General features: G+C 41.2%; 1 protein-coding gene across 1 annotated transcript; it reads left to right on the forward strand.

Moving 5' to 3' along the window:
• Positions 1 to 619: 619 nt before the first annotated feature.
• Positions 620 to 9582, forward strand: cldn1 (claudin 1). The gene is made up of 4 exons (XM_052127923.1): positions 620 to 960; positions 4154 to 4318; positions 4917 to 5001; positions 9088 to 9582. The coding sequence occupies exons 1-4, from the start codon at positions 738 to 740 to the stop codon at positions 9242 to 9244; spliced, it is 630 nt and encodes a 209-aa protein (XP_051983883.1). The 5' UTR covers positions 620 to 737; the 3' UTR covers positions 9245 to 9582.
• Positions 9583 to 19731: the final 10149 nt, after the last annotated feature.

Genomic DNA, 19731 nt, shown 5'->3' on the forward strand with positions numbered 1-19731 from the left:
AAGCTAATTGTCTACAGGCTTGACATCATTTTAATAGCTGCTTAAAGGCACAGTTTACTTAGAGTATGTAAACTTCTGATCCATTGGAATTGTGATATAGTCAATTAAAAGTGAAACAATCTGTCTGTAAACAGTTGTTGGCAAAAATGGCTTGTGTCAAAGTAATACAGCACAAATGTCCTAAACGACTTGCCAAAACTATAGTTTGCTAATATTAAATATGTAGAGTGGTTAATAAATTAGTTTTAATTAATTTAATGACAACCTAAGTGCATGTAAACTTCTGACTTCAACCTTATGAAGAAGAAAAATGCCACTAAATCTTTAAATAATTAGAATTACCTCACTTTAATTTACAAAAAAGAGTCTCTCTCTCTCTCTCTCTCTCTCTCTCTCTCTCTCTCTCTCTCTCTCTCTCTCTCTCTCTCTCTCTCTCTCTCTCTCTCTCTCTCTCTCTCTCTCTCTCTCCATTTTGTTGATGTCTGCTGGGCTTGTTGATATGTTTGTCATAATGTCTTGGGGCCTTGTTTGTTGTACGGTATATTTGACATTTTTGCAAATGACCACTACGAGGCGCAGCCTCTCAGTCTTTCAGGTGTGGGAGTTTATCTGCCCTGAAGATACTCCAGAACACTCATTCATCTGTCAGTGGCGTAGAGAGCAGTTTCTCAGCTCATCTAGAGTTTCACAGATTTATCATTCCTTTCCTGAAGAGTTTATTCTGAATTCTTTAAACAATGGCCAATGCAGGGCTCCAACTACTCGGCTACATTTTGGCTTTCTTGGGATTTATTGGTTTAATCGCCTCTACAACCATGGCAGAGTGGAAGATGTCATCTTATGCTGGAGATAATATTATCACAGCCCAGGCAATGTATGAGGGGCTCTGGCAGTCCTGTGTGGCACAGAGTACTGGGCAGCTCCAGTGTAAAATCTATGACTCCTTACTACAGCTACCAGGTACGTTTATTTTTCTCTTTCAATAGAGTATTATTTGTTGCATGAATCATGAACTGTGAATTGAAAAAAATCCTTAAAACCCCTCTTGATGTTTGACCGCTTTAGATAGCTCATGTTCAGACATGTTGGACAAATGCCTTGAATTCTTGAGCAGATGTGTCGTATGATGACTTAAATTCTTTTCTCGAATGTTTCAGTTAGAAATTATACAAGTGCCAGCCAAAATAAAGGTTTGTGCATAAAATATGAATATGAAAAAAAAAAAGAATTCCAATCCCTCAGATGTATTTATATAATGTAGCTATTTCCACACCTCGTCACATTTCCACAGTCCGTCAGCAAACCTTTATTGGCATAATTGTTAGCATAACAGCGTATATAACAGAAATAGACAGACAGTATAGAACATTTATAAAAATTATTTCAATAAATGAGGGAAGAAAATAAAAGAATGGGATAATGTGAAAAAAGAACAAAAAAGTGTGCAATGGAACTGAACTTAAATACAAATGTGTATTAAAGTAATAAATAAATTTGTGTTACAATATTTATCATTTAAACTATTCCATTAAAATATTTATTACATAAATTATTATGTTCTTGATGAAATGAAGAATAAACTACAATGATAAATGAGAACAACTAGGTTTTCCATAATTATTTTCATGGATTACTTTTACAGTATATTGATAAGTTTTAAATCATAGGAGAGGTATTATAATTTTAGTTTGAGACATTTTTGATGGGCTGATTATGATGAGCAATTAATTGCAAAATACTGAGAAAGGCCCCCAAAGGTAATTTAGAATAGTTAAAATTATTTTAAATATAATAAATAGGCTTAATAAATATTATAAATGAATATAGTTCAAATGCATTACATAATATTGTGGCAGCAAGTAATGAATTTAGGGAAAAAAAACAAGAAAAAATGTATCAATTAAATAAATTATTAAATTAAAAATAAAATGACCAAACAAATGTTTTTTTTTTTAACAGAACGAAAACAAAACATTACATTAATTAAAATGATTAGCCCCCTTTGAAATATTTAGTTCTTTTTCAATAAGTGTTGTTTAATGGAGCAAAGATTTTTTTCAACATAGAATTTCTAAACATAATAGTTTTATAATATTTAGGCAACTTAGAGTGTTTATAATGCAAATAGAAACAAAATTATTTCCATATCATAGAACATAACCCTATTATTGGCCTAGTTCCCTCAGTGCTATTTGTAATTGTTGGTCTATGTGCTCATGCATCAGACAGACGCTTTTGAAGTGTCTCACTTTGTTTTTGCTTTATATGGCCGCTACACTTCACCAAAGTGGATGGAAGAGAGAGAGCGAGATTCAGACAAATGACGGTGATGCTATTTAAAAAAATTATAAATTCCAATAAATACATGCTCTAGATGTACCTCTTTCTCTACTATGCTACATCTTGCTGTTTTTATCAGCGTCTCACAAAGGAGAGCCAAGTGTCTGTAGCTCACTTCAACATTGTGTCGAAGAAGCAACACTAGGGGTCTCTCATTTCTGAACATGAGAAAAGGCCAATGAGAAATTGACCTACAGAATTTGCATGTCCCTCCCCAGACATAAAGGCAGGGAAATATGCGCAGATAGCACAGATAGACCTGTTCGCTTTCCAGAGACCTCCCATTGCCTGCTCTGGTACTCCCTAACGGAGGCTCCCCTCGGGACAGACGCACTGGCAAACAACTGGCCCCTGGGTTTGCGCAAGATTGCATTTCCTCCAGTGAGCCTTCTTGCACGGTGCTGTGCAATGTCAGGGAGGATGAGGAACAAGTCACTCTTGCCATACTTGCCCCACGGACTTGGTTCTCGTATCTCGTGCTTCTCGCAACTGCCCCTCCCTGGCGAATTCCCCTGAGGAAGGACCTTCTTTCGCAGGGACGGGGCACCCTCTGGCATCCGCGCCTAGACCTCTGGAACCTCCTTGTCGGCCCCTGGACAGGATGCGGAAGATCTAAGTGGCCTACTACTTGCTGTCGTTGACATGATCAACCAAGCCAGAACTCCCTCTACCAGGCAACTTTACGCCCTAAAGTGGCGCTTGTTCGCAAATTGGTGTTCTTCCCGGTCCGAAGACCCGAAGAGGTGCGCAGTCGGGTCAGTGCTCTCATTCCTGCAGGAGAGGTTGGAGGGGAGGCTGTAAACCCTCCACCTTGAAGGTGCATGTAGCCGCTATCGCTGCCCACCATGACGCAGTGGACAGCAAGTCCTTAGGTAAGCATGACTTGATTATCAGGTTCCTTAGAGGCGCCCAGAGGTTGAACCCTCCCCGGCCTAGCCTGTTGCCCTCCTGGGATCTCTCAGTAGTCCTCTTGGCCTTCAGAGACCCCCCTTTGATACGGCCCTCCTGATCTCGCATGCTTCTATCAAGAGGGTTGGGGACCTGCAATCGTTCTCTGTCAGCGACACCTGCCTGGAGTTCGGTCCGGCAGACACTCATGTTGTCCTAAGACCGCGACTGGGCTACATGCCCAAGGTTCCTACGACCCCCTTCAGGAACCAAGTAGTGAACCTGCAAGCGCTGCCCCGGAAGGAGGCAGACCCAGCCTTTTCTTTTGCTGGACCGCACGCAGAGCTTTAGATGTTCTGAGCAGCTCTTTGTCTGCTTTTGTGGACAGCGGAAAGGGAATGCTGTCTCCAAACAGAGGATTTCCCACTGGGCTGTTGATACCATAGCATTGGCCTATCACACCCAGGATTTTCATTCAGCTTTCCCAAGTACTCCCCTGTCTGACACAAACAGAAATTCTCGCTCCAAACTCCCACTTTAGGTTGATCCAAGATTGCTGTGTTGGGCTGGTCAGATGCTCAAACAAACAGAGTAATGTTTCATAGCACTACAGTGCAACAGTATTTCCACATTTAGGAGAAACCAAACTACCACTGTCTCGCCTTAGTAAGCTGGGATAAAAGAAAGTATTTTAGTCTAACATAAAAAAATTACACACATCAGCTTGCAAGGAAATTGGATTAGTGACCTAGAAAGTTAAGAATCATACATTTTCTTTTTCTTTTACATCATACCTTTTGCTTTGCTTTAAATGTTTCAAAATCCTAAAACTTTTAATTACCAGGATGAACAATGTGATGTTCAAGCATAAAAATAAATAATAAAATTAGTAGGTATGAAAGTTTTCTCTGGTTTCTGCTCTCAGGGGAAGTTCAGGGGGCACGAGGTCTCATGATCACTGCTGTCTTTCTCTGTGGGGTTGCTCTGTTGGTTGCTGCTGTTGGCATGAAGTGCACCACCTGCCTGGCAGATGACAAAGAACAGAAGAATAAAGTGGCCCTGGCTGGAGGCATTCTCTTCATCATTGCAGATATGTTGCTATTAATTTACATTTATTAATACTTTAAACAAATTGTATTTAAATATCTGAAATACTTCACTAGCACTAACACTCAATAGAAATGCATTTAAGGTCAGTTAAAGACCCCATTAGTTTTCTTTTATGTGTTGATTAATTTTTCATCTAATGTTTGGGCATAACATTTTGAGGGGCTCATACCTTTTTTAGGCTTCAGTTTATATCACAGCCTTGAACCATTATTTGCTACTTACTGGTCAGTTGCAGGGGGAGGGACATTCTTGTTCTAGAGAGCATGTGATTGAACATAAATCTGTGTTGTGCAAACTGAGTCATCAATATTATTTCCTGAGATAGGAAGAAAGACTGGTACATATTGTCCTTGACTGCATTAAGATACCTCCAGAACTTACTATACATTTGGAACTATAGATTAATTTAAAGCTAACAGACATGGGCCAAAAGCCACATAACTCATGGGTCTATAAACTGGTGAACAATGCTATGAAACTTGTCTTTTAAGTATCTCAAATTTATCTTTTCAACATCAGGTTTAATATTGTTGCCCATCAATATATATCTCATATGAGGTTTCTTTTTATTTTTACAAGTGTTTGTGCTCTTGCTGCCACAAGCTGGTATGGGGAGAACATAAGACGGAAATTCTTCGATCCATTTACTGCAACAAATGCAAGGTGAGCATTTAGAGTCAACCGCATGAATTAATCATTGTTTATTGTAGGCCACTGATGAAGCATGTAATCGATATGAATAAAAATATTAATAATAATAATTATAAATACATTTTCTTTTCATGAAAAGCTTCATTAAAAATCTCTGGAAGAATTCCTAATTTAATGAATGTATTTTCAGCATAAAGTTGTGTTGACAAGAATGTTGTTAAACCTCTTTTAAGGAATAGTTCACCCCAAAATGATAATTCGACAATCTTTAACTCACACTTATGCTCTAAGTCGTATTACTTTCTTCTGTGAAACACTAATGAAATATTTTGATGGAGGTGAAGTGTTCCCCGTCTTTCGCTCACTTCGACGTTGTGTTGAAGAGGCGACACTAGGGGTCACTCTTGAGAGCCTTTTGCATCTCTGATCTATGAGAAAAGGCCATTGTCATTGGCAGACAAAATTGGCATGTCCCGCCCCCAGACATACGGGTATAAAGGGAGGGAAAAGCGTCTGTTTCATTCAGAAATTGTCTTTGGAGCTGACCGGTTGTGTGAGCCACCAATTGGTTTTCCTCTCCTCTCATCTCAGACCAGCGTATCCTGTTGGTTCTACGGCGCATATCAGCAGCTTTCTCCTTCTCTGCACGGCAGTGCAGCTTTCCCTGGGCGCTTCGACAGTGCTAGTAAAAGATACATTTTCATTAAAAGAGTATTTACTCTAAAAGAGCAATACACAGAGGCGTTGATTGTCCTTTTGAGGACGCGTCTGTATAAAGATGCCCTTCCGCCCCTGTGTAGTTCCTGGATGCAGAAGAGTGCTCTCCGCTCCTGACGGCCACTGTCCCGTGTGTCTGGGCAGCGATCACACCAAGGCAGCGTTTGTGGATGGCTCATGCTCTCACTTCGAGAACAACGTTGGCAACGTTGCGGTCACTGCTTTCCTTCCTCAGCAGGAACGCCGCTCCAGCCACCCCCTGCGTCGCTCCTTCTTCCCACGTGATTGAGGACGACCCAACTGGCGATGGAGGCGATTTGGGGATGGCAGCGGACGCGGTTTCACCGAGTATGTCCCCGCGAACCACCCGCCCCCCGACACATTCGTTGACTTCTTTCCTTCTGGCCAGCACGCCCAGTCTGAGGCTGACGCCCAGATGTCCGACATTCTTGCCTGGGCCGCCGTTAGCGTGGGGCTGGACTGGAACCCTCCGTCCTCCCCACAGCCTTCGTGGCTGGATGCTTGGTTCCTCGGGTCTGCGCGCCTCTCACAGCCGCTCTCCACCTGTCACCGTGCCTCTCGCTCATCCGCTCTCACTACCCTCGACGGCGGATCGGCCCACGGGTACACGCCTGTCCCCCAGGTGGATAGAGCGGTTGCGATCCACCTGTGCCCCGAGAATGCCGCCACCTGGCGGGGTCGCCCTGTGCTCCCCTCCAAGGCCTGTAGGATGACGTCTTCACTGACCTCTAAAGCCTACAGCACCACCGGACAGGCCGCTTCCACCATGCATGCCATGGCCCTCCTGGAAGTCCACCAGATCAAGGCTCTTAAAGATCTGCACTTGGGTAGTCCTGATCCCGACGTGCTGCAGGAACTGTGCTCAGCGACCAACCTCGCCCTCAGGGCCACTCAGTCAGGCGATGGCCACTCTCGTGGTTCAGGAACGACATCTGTGGCTGAACATGTTTGAGATGCGCAAAGTGGACAAAACAAGCTTCCTCGATGCACATTTCTCCCAGTTCGTCCTTTTCACCCGCACTGTAGAGGACTTCGCCCAGCAGTTCTCAGTGGTGAAAAAGCAGACGAGGGCGTCCTCCTGCAGCGCCTAAGAAACGCACAGCTCCGCCTCAACCCGGGCCCAGCTCTCAGCCCCAGCATCGTGCACCGCGCAGGAGGTGCATGCCCCCTGTCTCACGAACCCATTCAAGGACCCGGAAGGCTCCCAAGCGTTCCTGAGATGGACAACCCAGGCACCAAGATGTTTGCTTCGGAGCTGGTAAGCAGACCACTCCGTACCCCATAGGAGAATTTTCAGTTAAGTTTACTTAATTTGCCACCAATCCTCAATAAAAAACAATTACCTTTGCCTCTGCCCCGCAAATCCTGTTCTCACGGCACTCTGCTGCCCCACCTCAACAGTGGAATTCGCCGACCAAGACCAATTTACCCTGTACTGGAACAGGTGCTCCACAGGATGGCTCCCACGTGGAAATATTTGTGTATTTTACGCTGCACAGTCCCCTTGCGAGCAGACCCGCTTCTCCCTTGGGCAGTCCTCACGGATCCCCGGTCGCCGTGTTTGTAGCAACTCCTCCCTCCCAATGAGGTAGGATCTACCACCGCACCATTCTCCACATGTGACCTAAAAGCCCAAGTGATGTATTTCACCACCCTTTACCTCCCCCAGTCTGGGCAGGTGTGGTCTCCGCAGGGTCTTTCCCCCCTGAAAGAATAGGAAAACTGGGAAAGATTGCCTTCCCCGATGCGTATGATAGCGTTAAGATGGCCCCAGCCGCTTTAGCTCTATGTGAGAAACATAGAGAAGAGGCCCTTTTTACCCGTATGTCCGGGGGCGGGACATGCAAATTCTGTCTTCAAATTTCTCATTGGCCTTTTCTCATAGATCAGAGATGCAAAAAGAGACCCCTAGTGTCGCTTCTTCGACACAACGTCTCGTTCCCTCCATCAGGGAACGGAGGTTACATCCGTAATCTAGACGTTTTTGTCCATGTTGCCTGTTTGGTCATACAATGCAATTCAATGGGGTCCAAAACTTTCAAGCTCCAAAAAGTACATAAAGGCAGCATAAAGGTAATCTATACAATTTGAGTGGTTTAATCCATATCTTCTGAAGTGATATAATCGATTTTGGGTGAGAACAGACCAAAATGTATCTCTTTTTTTCACTATACAGTAATTCTTGCGATCGGCATTCTCCTTGTTGCAGTCATGATTGGAAGCTCGATTACACTTTCTCACACTTTAAACATGCTCTGGACATGCATCAAGCACGAGGAAGTGTAATCGAGCGTCAAAGATCAGACATCAAGATTTACAGTGAAAAAGGAGTTCAATTTTGTTCTGTTTCTCACCCAAAATTGATTGTATTAATCCAGAAGACATGGACATTGTAGCAGTTTCTTGTGCCAATTTTGTGAAAAATCACTCAGCATCTTTGGGGTTTTGATTTCAGAAGAATAGACTTTAGTATCACACAATAAAGCTGAGCTGCCTACAGTGAAACCACAGTAACAACAACTGAACCATCTCTGGGTTTGGTTTCACTTAAATACATCTCCTCAAACAAGGTGTGGCTTACACTTTTTTAAACATGCATTATCTATCATGCTCTTCATTGACTCTGGTCTTGACCATATTAAGAAGTAACAGAACCAACTTTGAAAGAGATCAATTCTCCCAGCGGTCATGAGAGCCCCTGTAATGCTATTCCTGTTTTTGCACATACCTTCAAATGGTCACACATATGTTGAGCACACATTCCATCACCGTCCACAGGCCTTTACACACAGTAAACTGCATGTTTGCCCGTCAGACATAACTGTGGTACAAATCAACAATGTTTTCATTGATTACTCCTGATTAACTTGATAAAAATATACTACAACATCTCGTGTCGTATGGATTACCTTTAGTCCTGAAGAGCATGAAGAGTCAAAACGACAGCCGAATGTGTCATAGCACACAGAAATTGTTTTTCATCTCACATCTGTGAGGTTTAGGTTTACGGTAGGGAGGTCGGTTTTGTTGATTTAAAACCCCATAGAGCATTAACCTTAAAAACCGAATCTATTTTACAGAACATTTAACTTGATTTTAGTGCCACACAGTGGACGTTTTACCTTAAAACTGCAGGCAGATGTGTCTTGAACCACATAAGATGATAATCATCAGGCTAATTTTGCCACTATTTGCTTTATGTTTTTGCTAGCAGCACTCTTTTACTTTGGTAAAATCACTGGAATACACAGCTCCTCATGGCTTTTTGCTTTAAATGACACCATCTCACAACATGACAATCCTGTTATTGTATCCTGTTCAGTGATCGTTGAGATTAAATGTCCATTATTGTGTTCACAGGTATGAGTTTGGCAAGGCTCTGTATGTGGGGTGGGGAGCGTCTGCTCTTGCAGTCATTGGTGGCAGTATGCTCTGCTGTAACTGTGGAAGTGAAGCCACTGGGAAATCCTACCCGCCTCCCCGTGCAGCTGGGAAACCAGGAACAGACCGGGTGTGAAACATATCCAGAGGAAACCAGGAACACAGCATTTGAAAAACAAGTGTAGCATCTCTATCTGCAACCTCACAGTTCTTTGACATGCCAAATGTATGTGATGCCAAAACTCTTGTTTTGGATTTTTTTTATATGCCTGCTGATTAAAAATTGTTTTAATGCCAAGACTTCATCAGAAGGAAGTTCCATAAAAAATACATAAATAAATAAATCTATATATATCTGATTGTCATACATTTTCCTTAAGTAGGCCCTGATATTTTTATGAACATTATAGTTATTTGTACTTATAACACAGTTCAACCTTTAAATTAAAATCTACCTTCCTTTGCCTCTTCATTACTTTACATCCACTTCATAGTTTACCCTTGCTTGAATGCTAGTGTGTTTTTACTGTATTCACTTGTTTACCCAGTTATAAAATTGTAGGACTCAATTTACAAAAGTTCGGTTTTATAATTTTTATAATTTTTATAATATATAATCTAATACTCATTACAAATTACAGCCTAACCAGATGATCTATGAATGCACCAAGTGTTTCTTTATATTGAGATACATTAGATCTATAAACACAATGATCGGCTATGGCCTCGCAATTAGTATAGTTTACATTTAATGCATGTAATTGCTATACAATCCTTATTTAATCATCACAATCTATACACAATCTAGAAAGGAGGACTCTAGCTTCGATATTTCTTCACAGTTTTATAAATGTTACAGTGAGAGTAAATCCTTAAGTAGTGTTAACATATCAAAACATCAAACTGACAGTTAGAAAAAGAACGTCGAGGTTACTATTGAATCAAGTGTCTCGAAGGGGGGTCTCTGAAGGCCCGAGAGGACCACTGAGAGATCCCAGGAGAGGAACAGGCTTGGCCGGGGGAGTTCAGCCTCCAGGCGCCTCTAAGTATCCTGATAATCAAGTCATGCTTGCCCAAGGACTTGCCAGCCACTGTGTCGTGGTGGGCCGCGATAGCAGCTACATACACTTTAAAGGTGGAGGGGGACAGCCTCCTCTCCAACCTCTCTTGCAGGGATGAAAGAACTGACCGAACTATGCATCTCTGCGGGTCTTTGGACTTGGGAAGAACACCAATTTGCAGCTCCTTCCTCAGGGGAATTTGCCAGGGAGGTGCTGTCACGAGGAGCATGAGGTCTGAGAACCAAGTGTGAGTGTGTCAGTAGGGGGCCACCAGAGTGACATGTTCCTCATCCTCTCTGACCTTGCACAGCACCTGCAAGCAGGCTGACAGGGGGAAATGTGTACTTGCGCAGCCCCCACACAGCTGTGTGCCAGCGTGGTGCTGTCTGAGCGGATCAAGACGTGCTAGCCCTGAATTTGTGGGAGAAACCTTCACAGGGCAAGGAATACAGCCAGCAATTCTAGGCAGTTGATGTGCCAACGCAGTGGGGGCCTTTTCCAGGAGCCAGCGGCTACCCTGTTTGGAGGTGTATGTGGTGGCCAGGATGCGTCAGGACAACTGCTGTAGGGGGACTCCTGTCCGCAGAAAACAGATATCTGGACTCGAGTCTGGAGCCAGTGCTGAAGCAGTCTCATATGCATCAACCCCAGTGGTGCGACCGCTGTGGAGGATGCCATATGCCCCAGGAGCCTCTGGAATTGTTTTTAGAGGAACTGCTGTGCCTGGCTTGAACATAGTGAGGCATTTCAGCACTGACAGTCATTGAGACTGAGTCTAACTCCATGCTGAGAAAAGAGATGCTCTGAACCGGGGTGAGCTTTCTCTTTTCCCTGTTGACCTGAAGCCCTAGACGTCTCTGGTGCCTGATCACCTGGTCCTTTAGGAAGGAGGCACGGTGCGGGGGGCGGCTGAAGTGGCTTTCTCTCATGAGGAAAGAAAGCCGTTACCGCAATGTTGCCATGGCTATGGTCTCGCACTGAGAACATGAGCCATTCACAAAACACTGCCTGTGTGTGATCGCAGCCCAGGCACGCGAGGCAGCTTTTATGACCGTCAGAAGCGGAGAGGAATTCGACCGGATCCAGGAACTACACAGGGGTGAAACGACATCTTTAATAAGACGAGCCCTGAAAAGGACATTCAACGCCAGCTGTGTTTTGCTCTTTTACAGAAAATAAACTCTTTTTAGGGAAAATATTCTCTTTTAGAAGTGCTGTCGAAGCGCCCAGGGGCAAAGCTGCACTGTTGTGCAGAGAAGGAGAAAGCCGCTGATATGCGCCATAGATTGAACAGCATACGCTCTGTAGAGATGAATGGAACAGTCAGTGAATACAGCTGATCACACACCTGCTCGGCACTGAAGGAAAAATCTGAATGGACAGACTCATTTCCCTCCCTTTATACCCGTATGTTCGGGGGCAAATTCTGTCTGCCAATTTCTCCTTGGCCTTTTCTCAAGTTAAGATATGCGCGAGGCACTCAAGAGAGACCCCAGGTGTCACTTCTTCGACACAACACCGAAGTGAGCGACAGACGGGGAACTGTGTTTTTACAGAGAAAAGACAATTATATATTTATTTTCATAATTTGTATAATATTATTTTCTAAATAATAATTCCAAATTATTATAGACAAAAAAACAATAAAGAATATGCTTTCTGCCTTGTTCTATGATTCACATGAAATCATTAAAAGTAACTTGTGACTGTGTTGCCCTTTCAAGTCAAATATGAATTATTGGGAGTCAAGTAATGCCATATGAGGTTCGGTGAACGGTGAGCTCTGTGCACTTTGCTAGTTTTAACAGTATTAAAAGTAATTTTGTGGTACTCACGTTGTAGCTGAATGGACCGACTCACTGAACATTCACGTGACTGTTCGAGGAAACTGAGCACTTTTTTGTTTCTTTTTGTGTTGTTCTGCCTAGCGCCTGGAGTTTGTGGCTGTGTCTCGTTTCGAAAGCTGCGTGCTAGGAAGGACGTGTCCTTTGAAGGCTGCAGTATACTGAGCATCCTCCTTTAAACAAATCACATTTAAACGAGATGGTCTTCGTAGGACAAACAGAAACGGAACGTAACATGGTTGCTATGACAGCATGCCACATTTTAACAATGGCAAGCGCTTTCAGTGAGAAGGGAACAAAGTCCCTTTAGAAGGGAATGTATGAGGTACATTTTATGAGAGTTATAAAGATTTAAAGAGAAAGTAAAATATATTTTACAGGTGTACTTTTAGTCTAATACTTTATTTTAATTATACAATATCTCACAAAAGTGAGTACATGCCTCACATTTTTGATAATATTTGATTATATCTTTTCATGTGACAACACTGAAGAAATGACACTTTGCTACAATGTAAAGTAGTGAGTGTACAGCTTGTATAACAGTGTAAATTTGCTGTCCCCTCAAAATAACTCAACACACAGCCATTCATTTCGAAACCGCTGGCAACAAAATATGATATGACAATATCAAAAGTGAAAATATCCAAATTGGGTCCAATTAGCCATTTTCCCTCCCCGATGTCATGTGTTACAAGGTCTCAGGTGTGAATGGGGAGCAGGTGTGTTAAATTCGGTGTCATCGCTCTCACACTCCCTCATACTGGTCACTGGAATTCAACATGGCACCTCATGGCAAAGAACTCTCTGAGGATCTGAAAAAATAATTTTTGCTCTACATAAAGATGGCCTAGGCTATAAGAAGATTGCCAAGACCCTGACACTGAGCTGCAGCATGGTGGCCAAGACCATACAGCGGTTTAACAGGACAGGTTCCACTCAGAACAGGCCTTGCCATGGTCGACCAAAGAAGTTGAGTGCATGTGCTCAGCATTATATCCAGAGGTTGTCTTTGGGAAATAGACCTATGAGTGCTGCCAGCATTGCTGCAGAGGTTGAAGGGGTGGGGGGATCAGCCTGTCAGTGCTCAGACCATACGCCACACACTACATCAAATTGGTCTGCATGGCAGTCATCCCAGAAGGAAGCCTCTTCTAAAGATGATGCACAAGAAAGCCCGCAAACAGTTTGTTGAAGACAAGCAGACTAAGGACATGGATTACTGGAACCATGTCCTGTGGTATGATGAGACCAAGATAAACTTATTTGGTTCAGATGGTGTCAAGCGTGTGTGGCGGAAATCAGGTGAGGAGTTCAAAGACAAGTGTGTTTTGCCTACAATCAAGCATGGTGGTGGGAGTGTCATGGTCTGGGGCTGCATGAGTGCTGCCGGCACTGGGGAGCTACAGTTCATTAAGGGAACCATGAATGCCAACGTGTACTGTGACATACTGAAGCAGAGCATGATCCCCTCCCTTCGGACTCGCTTTTATGAAACGAGACAGCCTAGATGACTTATGTGGCCGAGAAATGCAACCTCCGGAGGACGCAGCTCTCCAAATGAGACACAGCCTATTTTGTGGAGTAACGCTCCGTTGGGACAGTTTTGTGGATGAATCTGCACGTTCTTTGTGCTTATGCCACCTAATGGCTGGAGTTTGTTTTGTGGAGTATTCCTTGCAAGGCATTGGAGTGATTAGGTCATTTGTTGCACTAATGTAGCAGCCGAAGGGGCCGGCTCACTGAACATTCATTTCACTGTCTGAGGAACCTGAGCGCTGGTTCCGCCTAGCAGATGGAGTTTGTTTTGTGGAATAACACACCTTCGGGACAGTTATGAGGCTGAATCTACACATTCTTTGTGTTCATTCTGCCTATTGGCTGGAGTTGGTTTTATAGATAATTTTTTGTTGTGTAACTGTCTCACAAAATTTGTATAGAAACACGGGACTTGAGCAATCAGACTGCAAAGTTGTCGCGGGGGTTCTTGTAGGTGTACATGCAGGGGCATCACTAGATTCCTTTAACTGGGGCACATGCCCCAGTATCAATATTCTGTGCCCCAGTAAAATCTCAAGTTTTAGTTTTAATAATTAACTTTATTTGTCATTGCATTCATTTAGATTGATAATCCCAGAAAAAAGAAATGGATCTATCTAAATGCAACGCACCAACCCAATCAACGCTTGTAAAAGCAACGCAGTTTAACCAAAAACACAAATCTGATGCATGCGTGCCGAAATCCATGTTCGTGCGGCAGCGCACGCCTGTGCGCTTGCTATAACCAAAGCCCCTGGAGCACGCCCAGCCACACACACAAGTCCAGGGGCCGGTTGCACAAGCTATACATATGTTACAACTTAGCCTAGTTGTGGCATAAATGGGCACTAAGTCACAACTTACGTAATACTATATATTTGAGCATTGCACCATTAAACTTAGGTAGTACATAACGCTACGTATGAACTAAATATTTATGGAAGCCTCTGACCAGTAGTAATGGTTGGAATAAAAAAGCAGACTAATTTAATGACATCAATTTGCTCATGTTTTGCGTGATAGTCATCAATCATTTCGACATAAATGATGATGTTAGCATTTACACTCATTTACATTTACAAGAGAGAAAGCAAAAAAACTTACTTTTAAGAGGCTCTTCAGCATGAAATCATTCAAACGATGCCATTTTCAGGGTGCGCCGTCAACATATACACGAAAAATATAAAAAAATTAATAAATGTCTATTTTTCCAGCCTGTTGTATTAGCATTTATTTATCACCCCTTATTTATTTTAGATACAGTTTCTATATATTGTTATTTACACAGGGCAATTATACTTCTATTAAATATCATATTTTAATGGGATATAATTTATTACAGCTGACAGTTACACGAGCAGACAAGGTTCGATCGTCAACCGTAGTGAGATAAATCTTTTTAACACTTCTGTGTACAAATTTGAAGGCTGTTTATTGGATCAATACAGGTAAACGTCATTATGCGACTACACATTACTTTATGGAGAGTTTACGACCTACTAGTTAAATCTTGCCTTCAGAACAGGTAAGAACAATTAAGCATGACTTAGTTACAAACTGACTAGTAAGCCCTTAGTGTGAACTTTACATCCTAACTTACGAGAGAACTTATGCACAGCTGGTGCAAACCTACCCAGGTGTCGTCACGCAAGTCAGAAGAGGTAGGCTGTGAAAACATGGTGAGACTAAAGTAAGTTTCTAAATAATACCGATGATCTTATTTTGATTCAAACATTATTGGCTCCTGAAGATGGACATCAGAAAATCATTTGGATGAAGCAAGGACAGGAAAGCAGAAAGGAGAGATGAGTTTTAGGGAGGTAAGACTTGATAAAAAAAACTACATCCTCAAGCATCAAGCCACAGGAAAAATCTCTGTCAAGTCTATGGAATTGCAGAGAAAATAAACAAATGTTTTGTTCTGTAGTGCTGTCTTTGATTGTGTATGATAACAATGAATTAATCTTTTGGATATGAAATTAATAATTTAATTCACTAGTGTAGGTTTAGGACACTACATAAACAGTTGGCAGTAACTATGGCTGCTGCGTGCTAATTACCTAGCAACTAAGTTGAGTTTGCAACCAATTATGCTAGCTAGCTAGTAATTAATTTATAGAAATGACACTTCTGCATTTATAAAGTTAAAGATTGCTCAGCTAGTTTCGCAAGCTAGCAACCAAGCTCTGCCTAGCGACCAACTCATTGCTCATTCTGAGAACGTTTTGTCTAAAGCAGTTTCGTCTGAGGCCATTTTGCTTGATGTTGGATAATGCAATTCCATAGACTTGACAGAGGTTTTCCTGATGTGTAATGTGTAAAATGCATATGTGCAAGAAAGTTTTCTCCGGTTTTGTTATTTCCATAAACAGTGTGTGCCTCTTATGCCGTAAAACATGTTGAGAATGTTCATGTACAGTATGTTGAAGATACTTCAATAAATATTCCCAGTACTTGTTGCAGTGTAGGAATAGTGCATTGTGTTGCACACTTCTTGCACAAAGCAGTCTTTCAAGAAAGAAAAAAAGAGATATGAGTAATGGGGCCTGTGCCCCAGTGAGCTTTATGTCTAGCAACACCCCTGCATACGTACATTAACTGTTTGAGTTTAAAGGTATGGACTCAAGTTGGCGCTTCCTCTTTGTTTGGTTATGAGGTAATTCAGGATTCGATTGATGCACTAATGTTGGAATGTGGTCTTTATAATTAAATTTTTGACACACAATCTATTTTTTATCATATGTCAAAATGTCAAGTTTTAATATGAGCAGATTGTCTCTCTCCTTGTGGAATGTGAATGGGTTGGGGCACCCCAAATTTTGGCTGAGAGTGTCCCTGCCTGGTTTTGTATTGAACAGGAATTTCTTGCCCCTATTTCGATATTTCAAAGCCTTTCTATCAAACTATTCGGAGAAGTTAATTTCTGACAGTGAAATCGTAAATGGTGGCAAGTTTTTAATGACTTTGCAACCATAAGAACCTTTAACCATAAGAATTACAATTCTGTCCTGTTGGTACCTCACTTCATATTCAGAAATTGTCATTTACAAGGAATTCTCAATTTAATACTGAATGGTCCACAACTCTGATTCATTCAGTGTTTGTTTTGTGTGTGTGTGTGTGTGTGTATGTGTGTGTTGCTTTTATATTTAAGTTGCTACAGTCTTTGTTCTCGTTCATGTAGCATCTTCCTTGAATCTCTTTGGTGTGTAGTCGTCTGGGCCTGTTCTGTGCTTAACCTGTGGAGACCTGCAGCAGAAATTCCTTCTGCACACTTCATAATAACAGAACAATGGAGTTAGCAAGAAAAGTAATGGCAGGAGTGTTTTTTAGCTAAATTCCATAACGCCAGCATCACTAAATGGATGTGCTTGTAACATATTTAATAAATAATAATAATAATAAAATAACATTATAAACCTGTGAAATTCTGTGAAATTTCTAATGGGTATGGTAACAGTCACAAGGCGTGCCTTGTGACTGTTACCAGGATGTGATGATTTAGAAGAGCCTCTGTATGTTAAGGTTTTATCCAAATCCTCAGGCTATGTGGTTTGTATACAGCTCACTCTGTTGGAATCTGAGGCAATTAGTTGAATCTTAGCAAAAATTGTATTAAACTTGAGTGTGAGAATACCCAGCAGAAGCACAGAGAGACAGAAAACATTACTGTTACACATTAACTGTAGGTGCAACAATCACATAGATTGCAAACATATTGTATATTACTGTAATGAAGTTTTCTAAGCTTGGAAGTGTAAGGATTATTATTTTTGAGTGAGTTTATATTATTCAGGATGTAAGTCACAACTCAGGAAGACAGCATTCAGTTGAAGATTTTTAATAAGTTGAAAAGTAATCAGAACAGAATGGCAAGATTTGAATGGATTCAGATACTTGAATATTTACAAAGGTTGGATGTGTGTGTTTCTGAAATAAATACAATATCAGGGCATTAAATCACAACTGGAAAAATGCTTCAATAATACTCAAAAAAAATATAACAACAACATATAATTAACAAGGCTGGAATATTAGGATTGTTTAATCATCCAAATTGTTCAAGCAGCCAAACTGCGATTAAATCATCTTCTTGGCAAAGTTGTAAATAATAAGTGATTTGAATAGGATAAACAAATATCTACTAACAACTTAATTTTAAGGAAAAGCATCTAGATATAGTGCAAATAATGATTAGTTTATCAAACATTTACTGTTGGCCATAGCTGGTAATGCACAAAAAAAATATATAGCTTTTCTGAGGGACTTCCCCAAGCTTGAGAAACATTTAATTTATGTTCAATGTTCAATTAGCTTTTGCTAATGTAACAAGGAAGTATTTCGCTGTTATTCAGTGCTTTGTCAGTCCAACAGATTATAGCGCATACTTATTGAAATATAACACAACCCTCAAATTACACAAATCCACACGAATTCAACATAATGAATTGATTTTAAGTTATTATCTGGAAAGACATATTTCTCTTGTGATGTAAGCCTTGTTCTCTGTCTGAGGGAGATTTCACCGTTCTGTATAGTGTTTCATTTGTGTATTGTAGCTTTTCTCGATCGATTTTACACATTTCTCCAAACTCAGGTCACTGCTCTCAAAACAATTAACACAGATATCTGAACACTTTAGAATTTTCCTAAACAAATTTTTTTCTTGATTTTTATCATTTTCTCGAAACACTAAACACAAATTTCTCTGATCCAAGATTCATGCTTTCAAAAGAGTTAACACAGACAAGTAAATTAAAGTCATACTCTCAAATGAACACGTCAGGTTGTCCTATCCATTGATTTTGATATCTGCTGCGTTAGTAATGCATACAGAAAAGAAAATTAATTTACACAATTTTCCACACAACTATCATGACTTTGATATCGATAAAATGGGTCAAATATGAAATGCAATAAGGAAAAAGAAGAGGAAAAACAAGACAAAGTATAGGTGCAAACTAGAGGTAAAATAGGTAAAGGGTGTTAGGGGTATAACAGTTATGGCCCGGACCAGATATGGAGAAAGAAAACCAGGAGTCAAGAAGTTCAATTAAAAGAGTCAAAAATTTACTGAAGTATAGTCTGCAGTGAAATTGGTAGAGCCAGCGGCAAAGTCTCACGAGGAGATCGAAAGGCAACTCGTACCTTACACAAAATCTTACATCAATTATACCATTTGCAAGGACGTACATTCCATTATTTTACTCCTGATTGGCTAAAAGACCATACAGTCACAACATATAGACAGCTATGCGGCCTATCAACATTAATTAGCGCACTTGTCGTCCGAGCCCGAGATTTACATCTGAAGTGACCTCGCAGATGGTCGTGAGCGTCTTCGAGTCGGCCTGGTGTGCATCCCTGGGTTCAAAAACTGGGTAGAAGGTCAAACGCACACACAAAACACTGACGAACGACAGTTCTTCTCTGGGCACAAGAGAGCCAGAGCACACATTATCAGGCCATTTGAACCAAAACAGAGAGATAAAATATTCACTCCTCGGGCAGAGGAGAGGGCTGAAATAACATACATTTCTTCCCTAAAGAAATAATAAGAGAAAATCACACTTCTACTATTCAGGTATTATTACATAGGACTTTAAACCATATAATTAGTCATGGAAAGGTAACAATCAAACACAGAATACATCTGGAACACATGTTTAACGCATTCCCCCTGAACCCCTCCCCTGAGAGGCGGGACAGCATCACAAATAAGCTTATCCCCCAAAAGACCTTCAGCCGACGTGCAGGACGGAGAGACTCTGGAATGTTCCTAAAAGAGACTAATTAACATTCAACACACATATGATTCAAAGTATATTTCAATTATGCATAAGAAAATAGAATTGATTATGTGATCATGCATATAGTTAATTCATCACTTTATTAAAGAAGTTAAGCAACAGAATACAGATAGATATTGATATAAAAGGATATACAGTGAGGAAAATAAGTATTTGAACACCCTGCTATTTTGCAAGTTCTCCCACTTAGAAATCATGGAGGGGTCTGAAATTGTCATCGTAGGTGCATGTCCACTGTGAGAGACATAATCTAAAAAAAAACATCCAGAAATCACAATGTATGATTTTTTAACTATTTATTTGTATGATACAGCTGCAAATAAGTATTTGAACACCTGAGAAAAGCAATGTTAATATTTGGTACAGTAG

The sequence above is a fragment of the Xyrauchen texanus genome, chromosome 6, assembly GCF_025860055.1.
Source record: "Xyrauchen texanus isolate HMW12.3.18 chromosome 6, RBS_HiC_50CHRs, whole genome shotgun sequence".
Lineage (NCBI taxonomy): Eukaryota > Metazoa > Chordata > Actinopteri > Cypriniformes > Catostomidae > Xyrauchen > Xyrauchen texanus.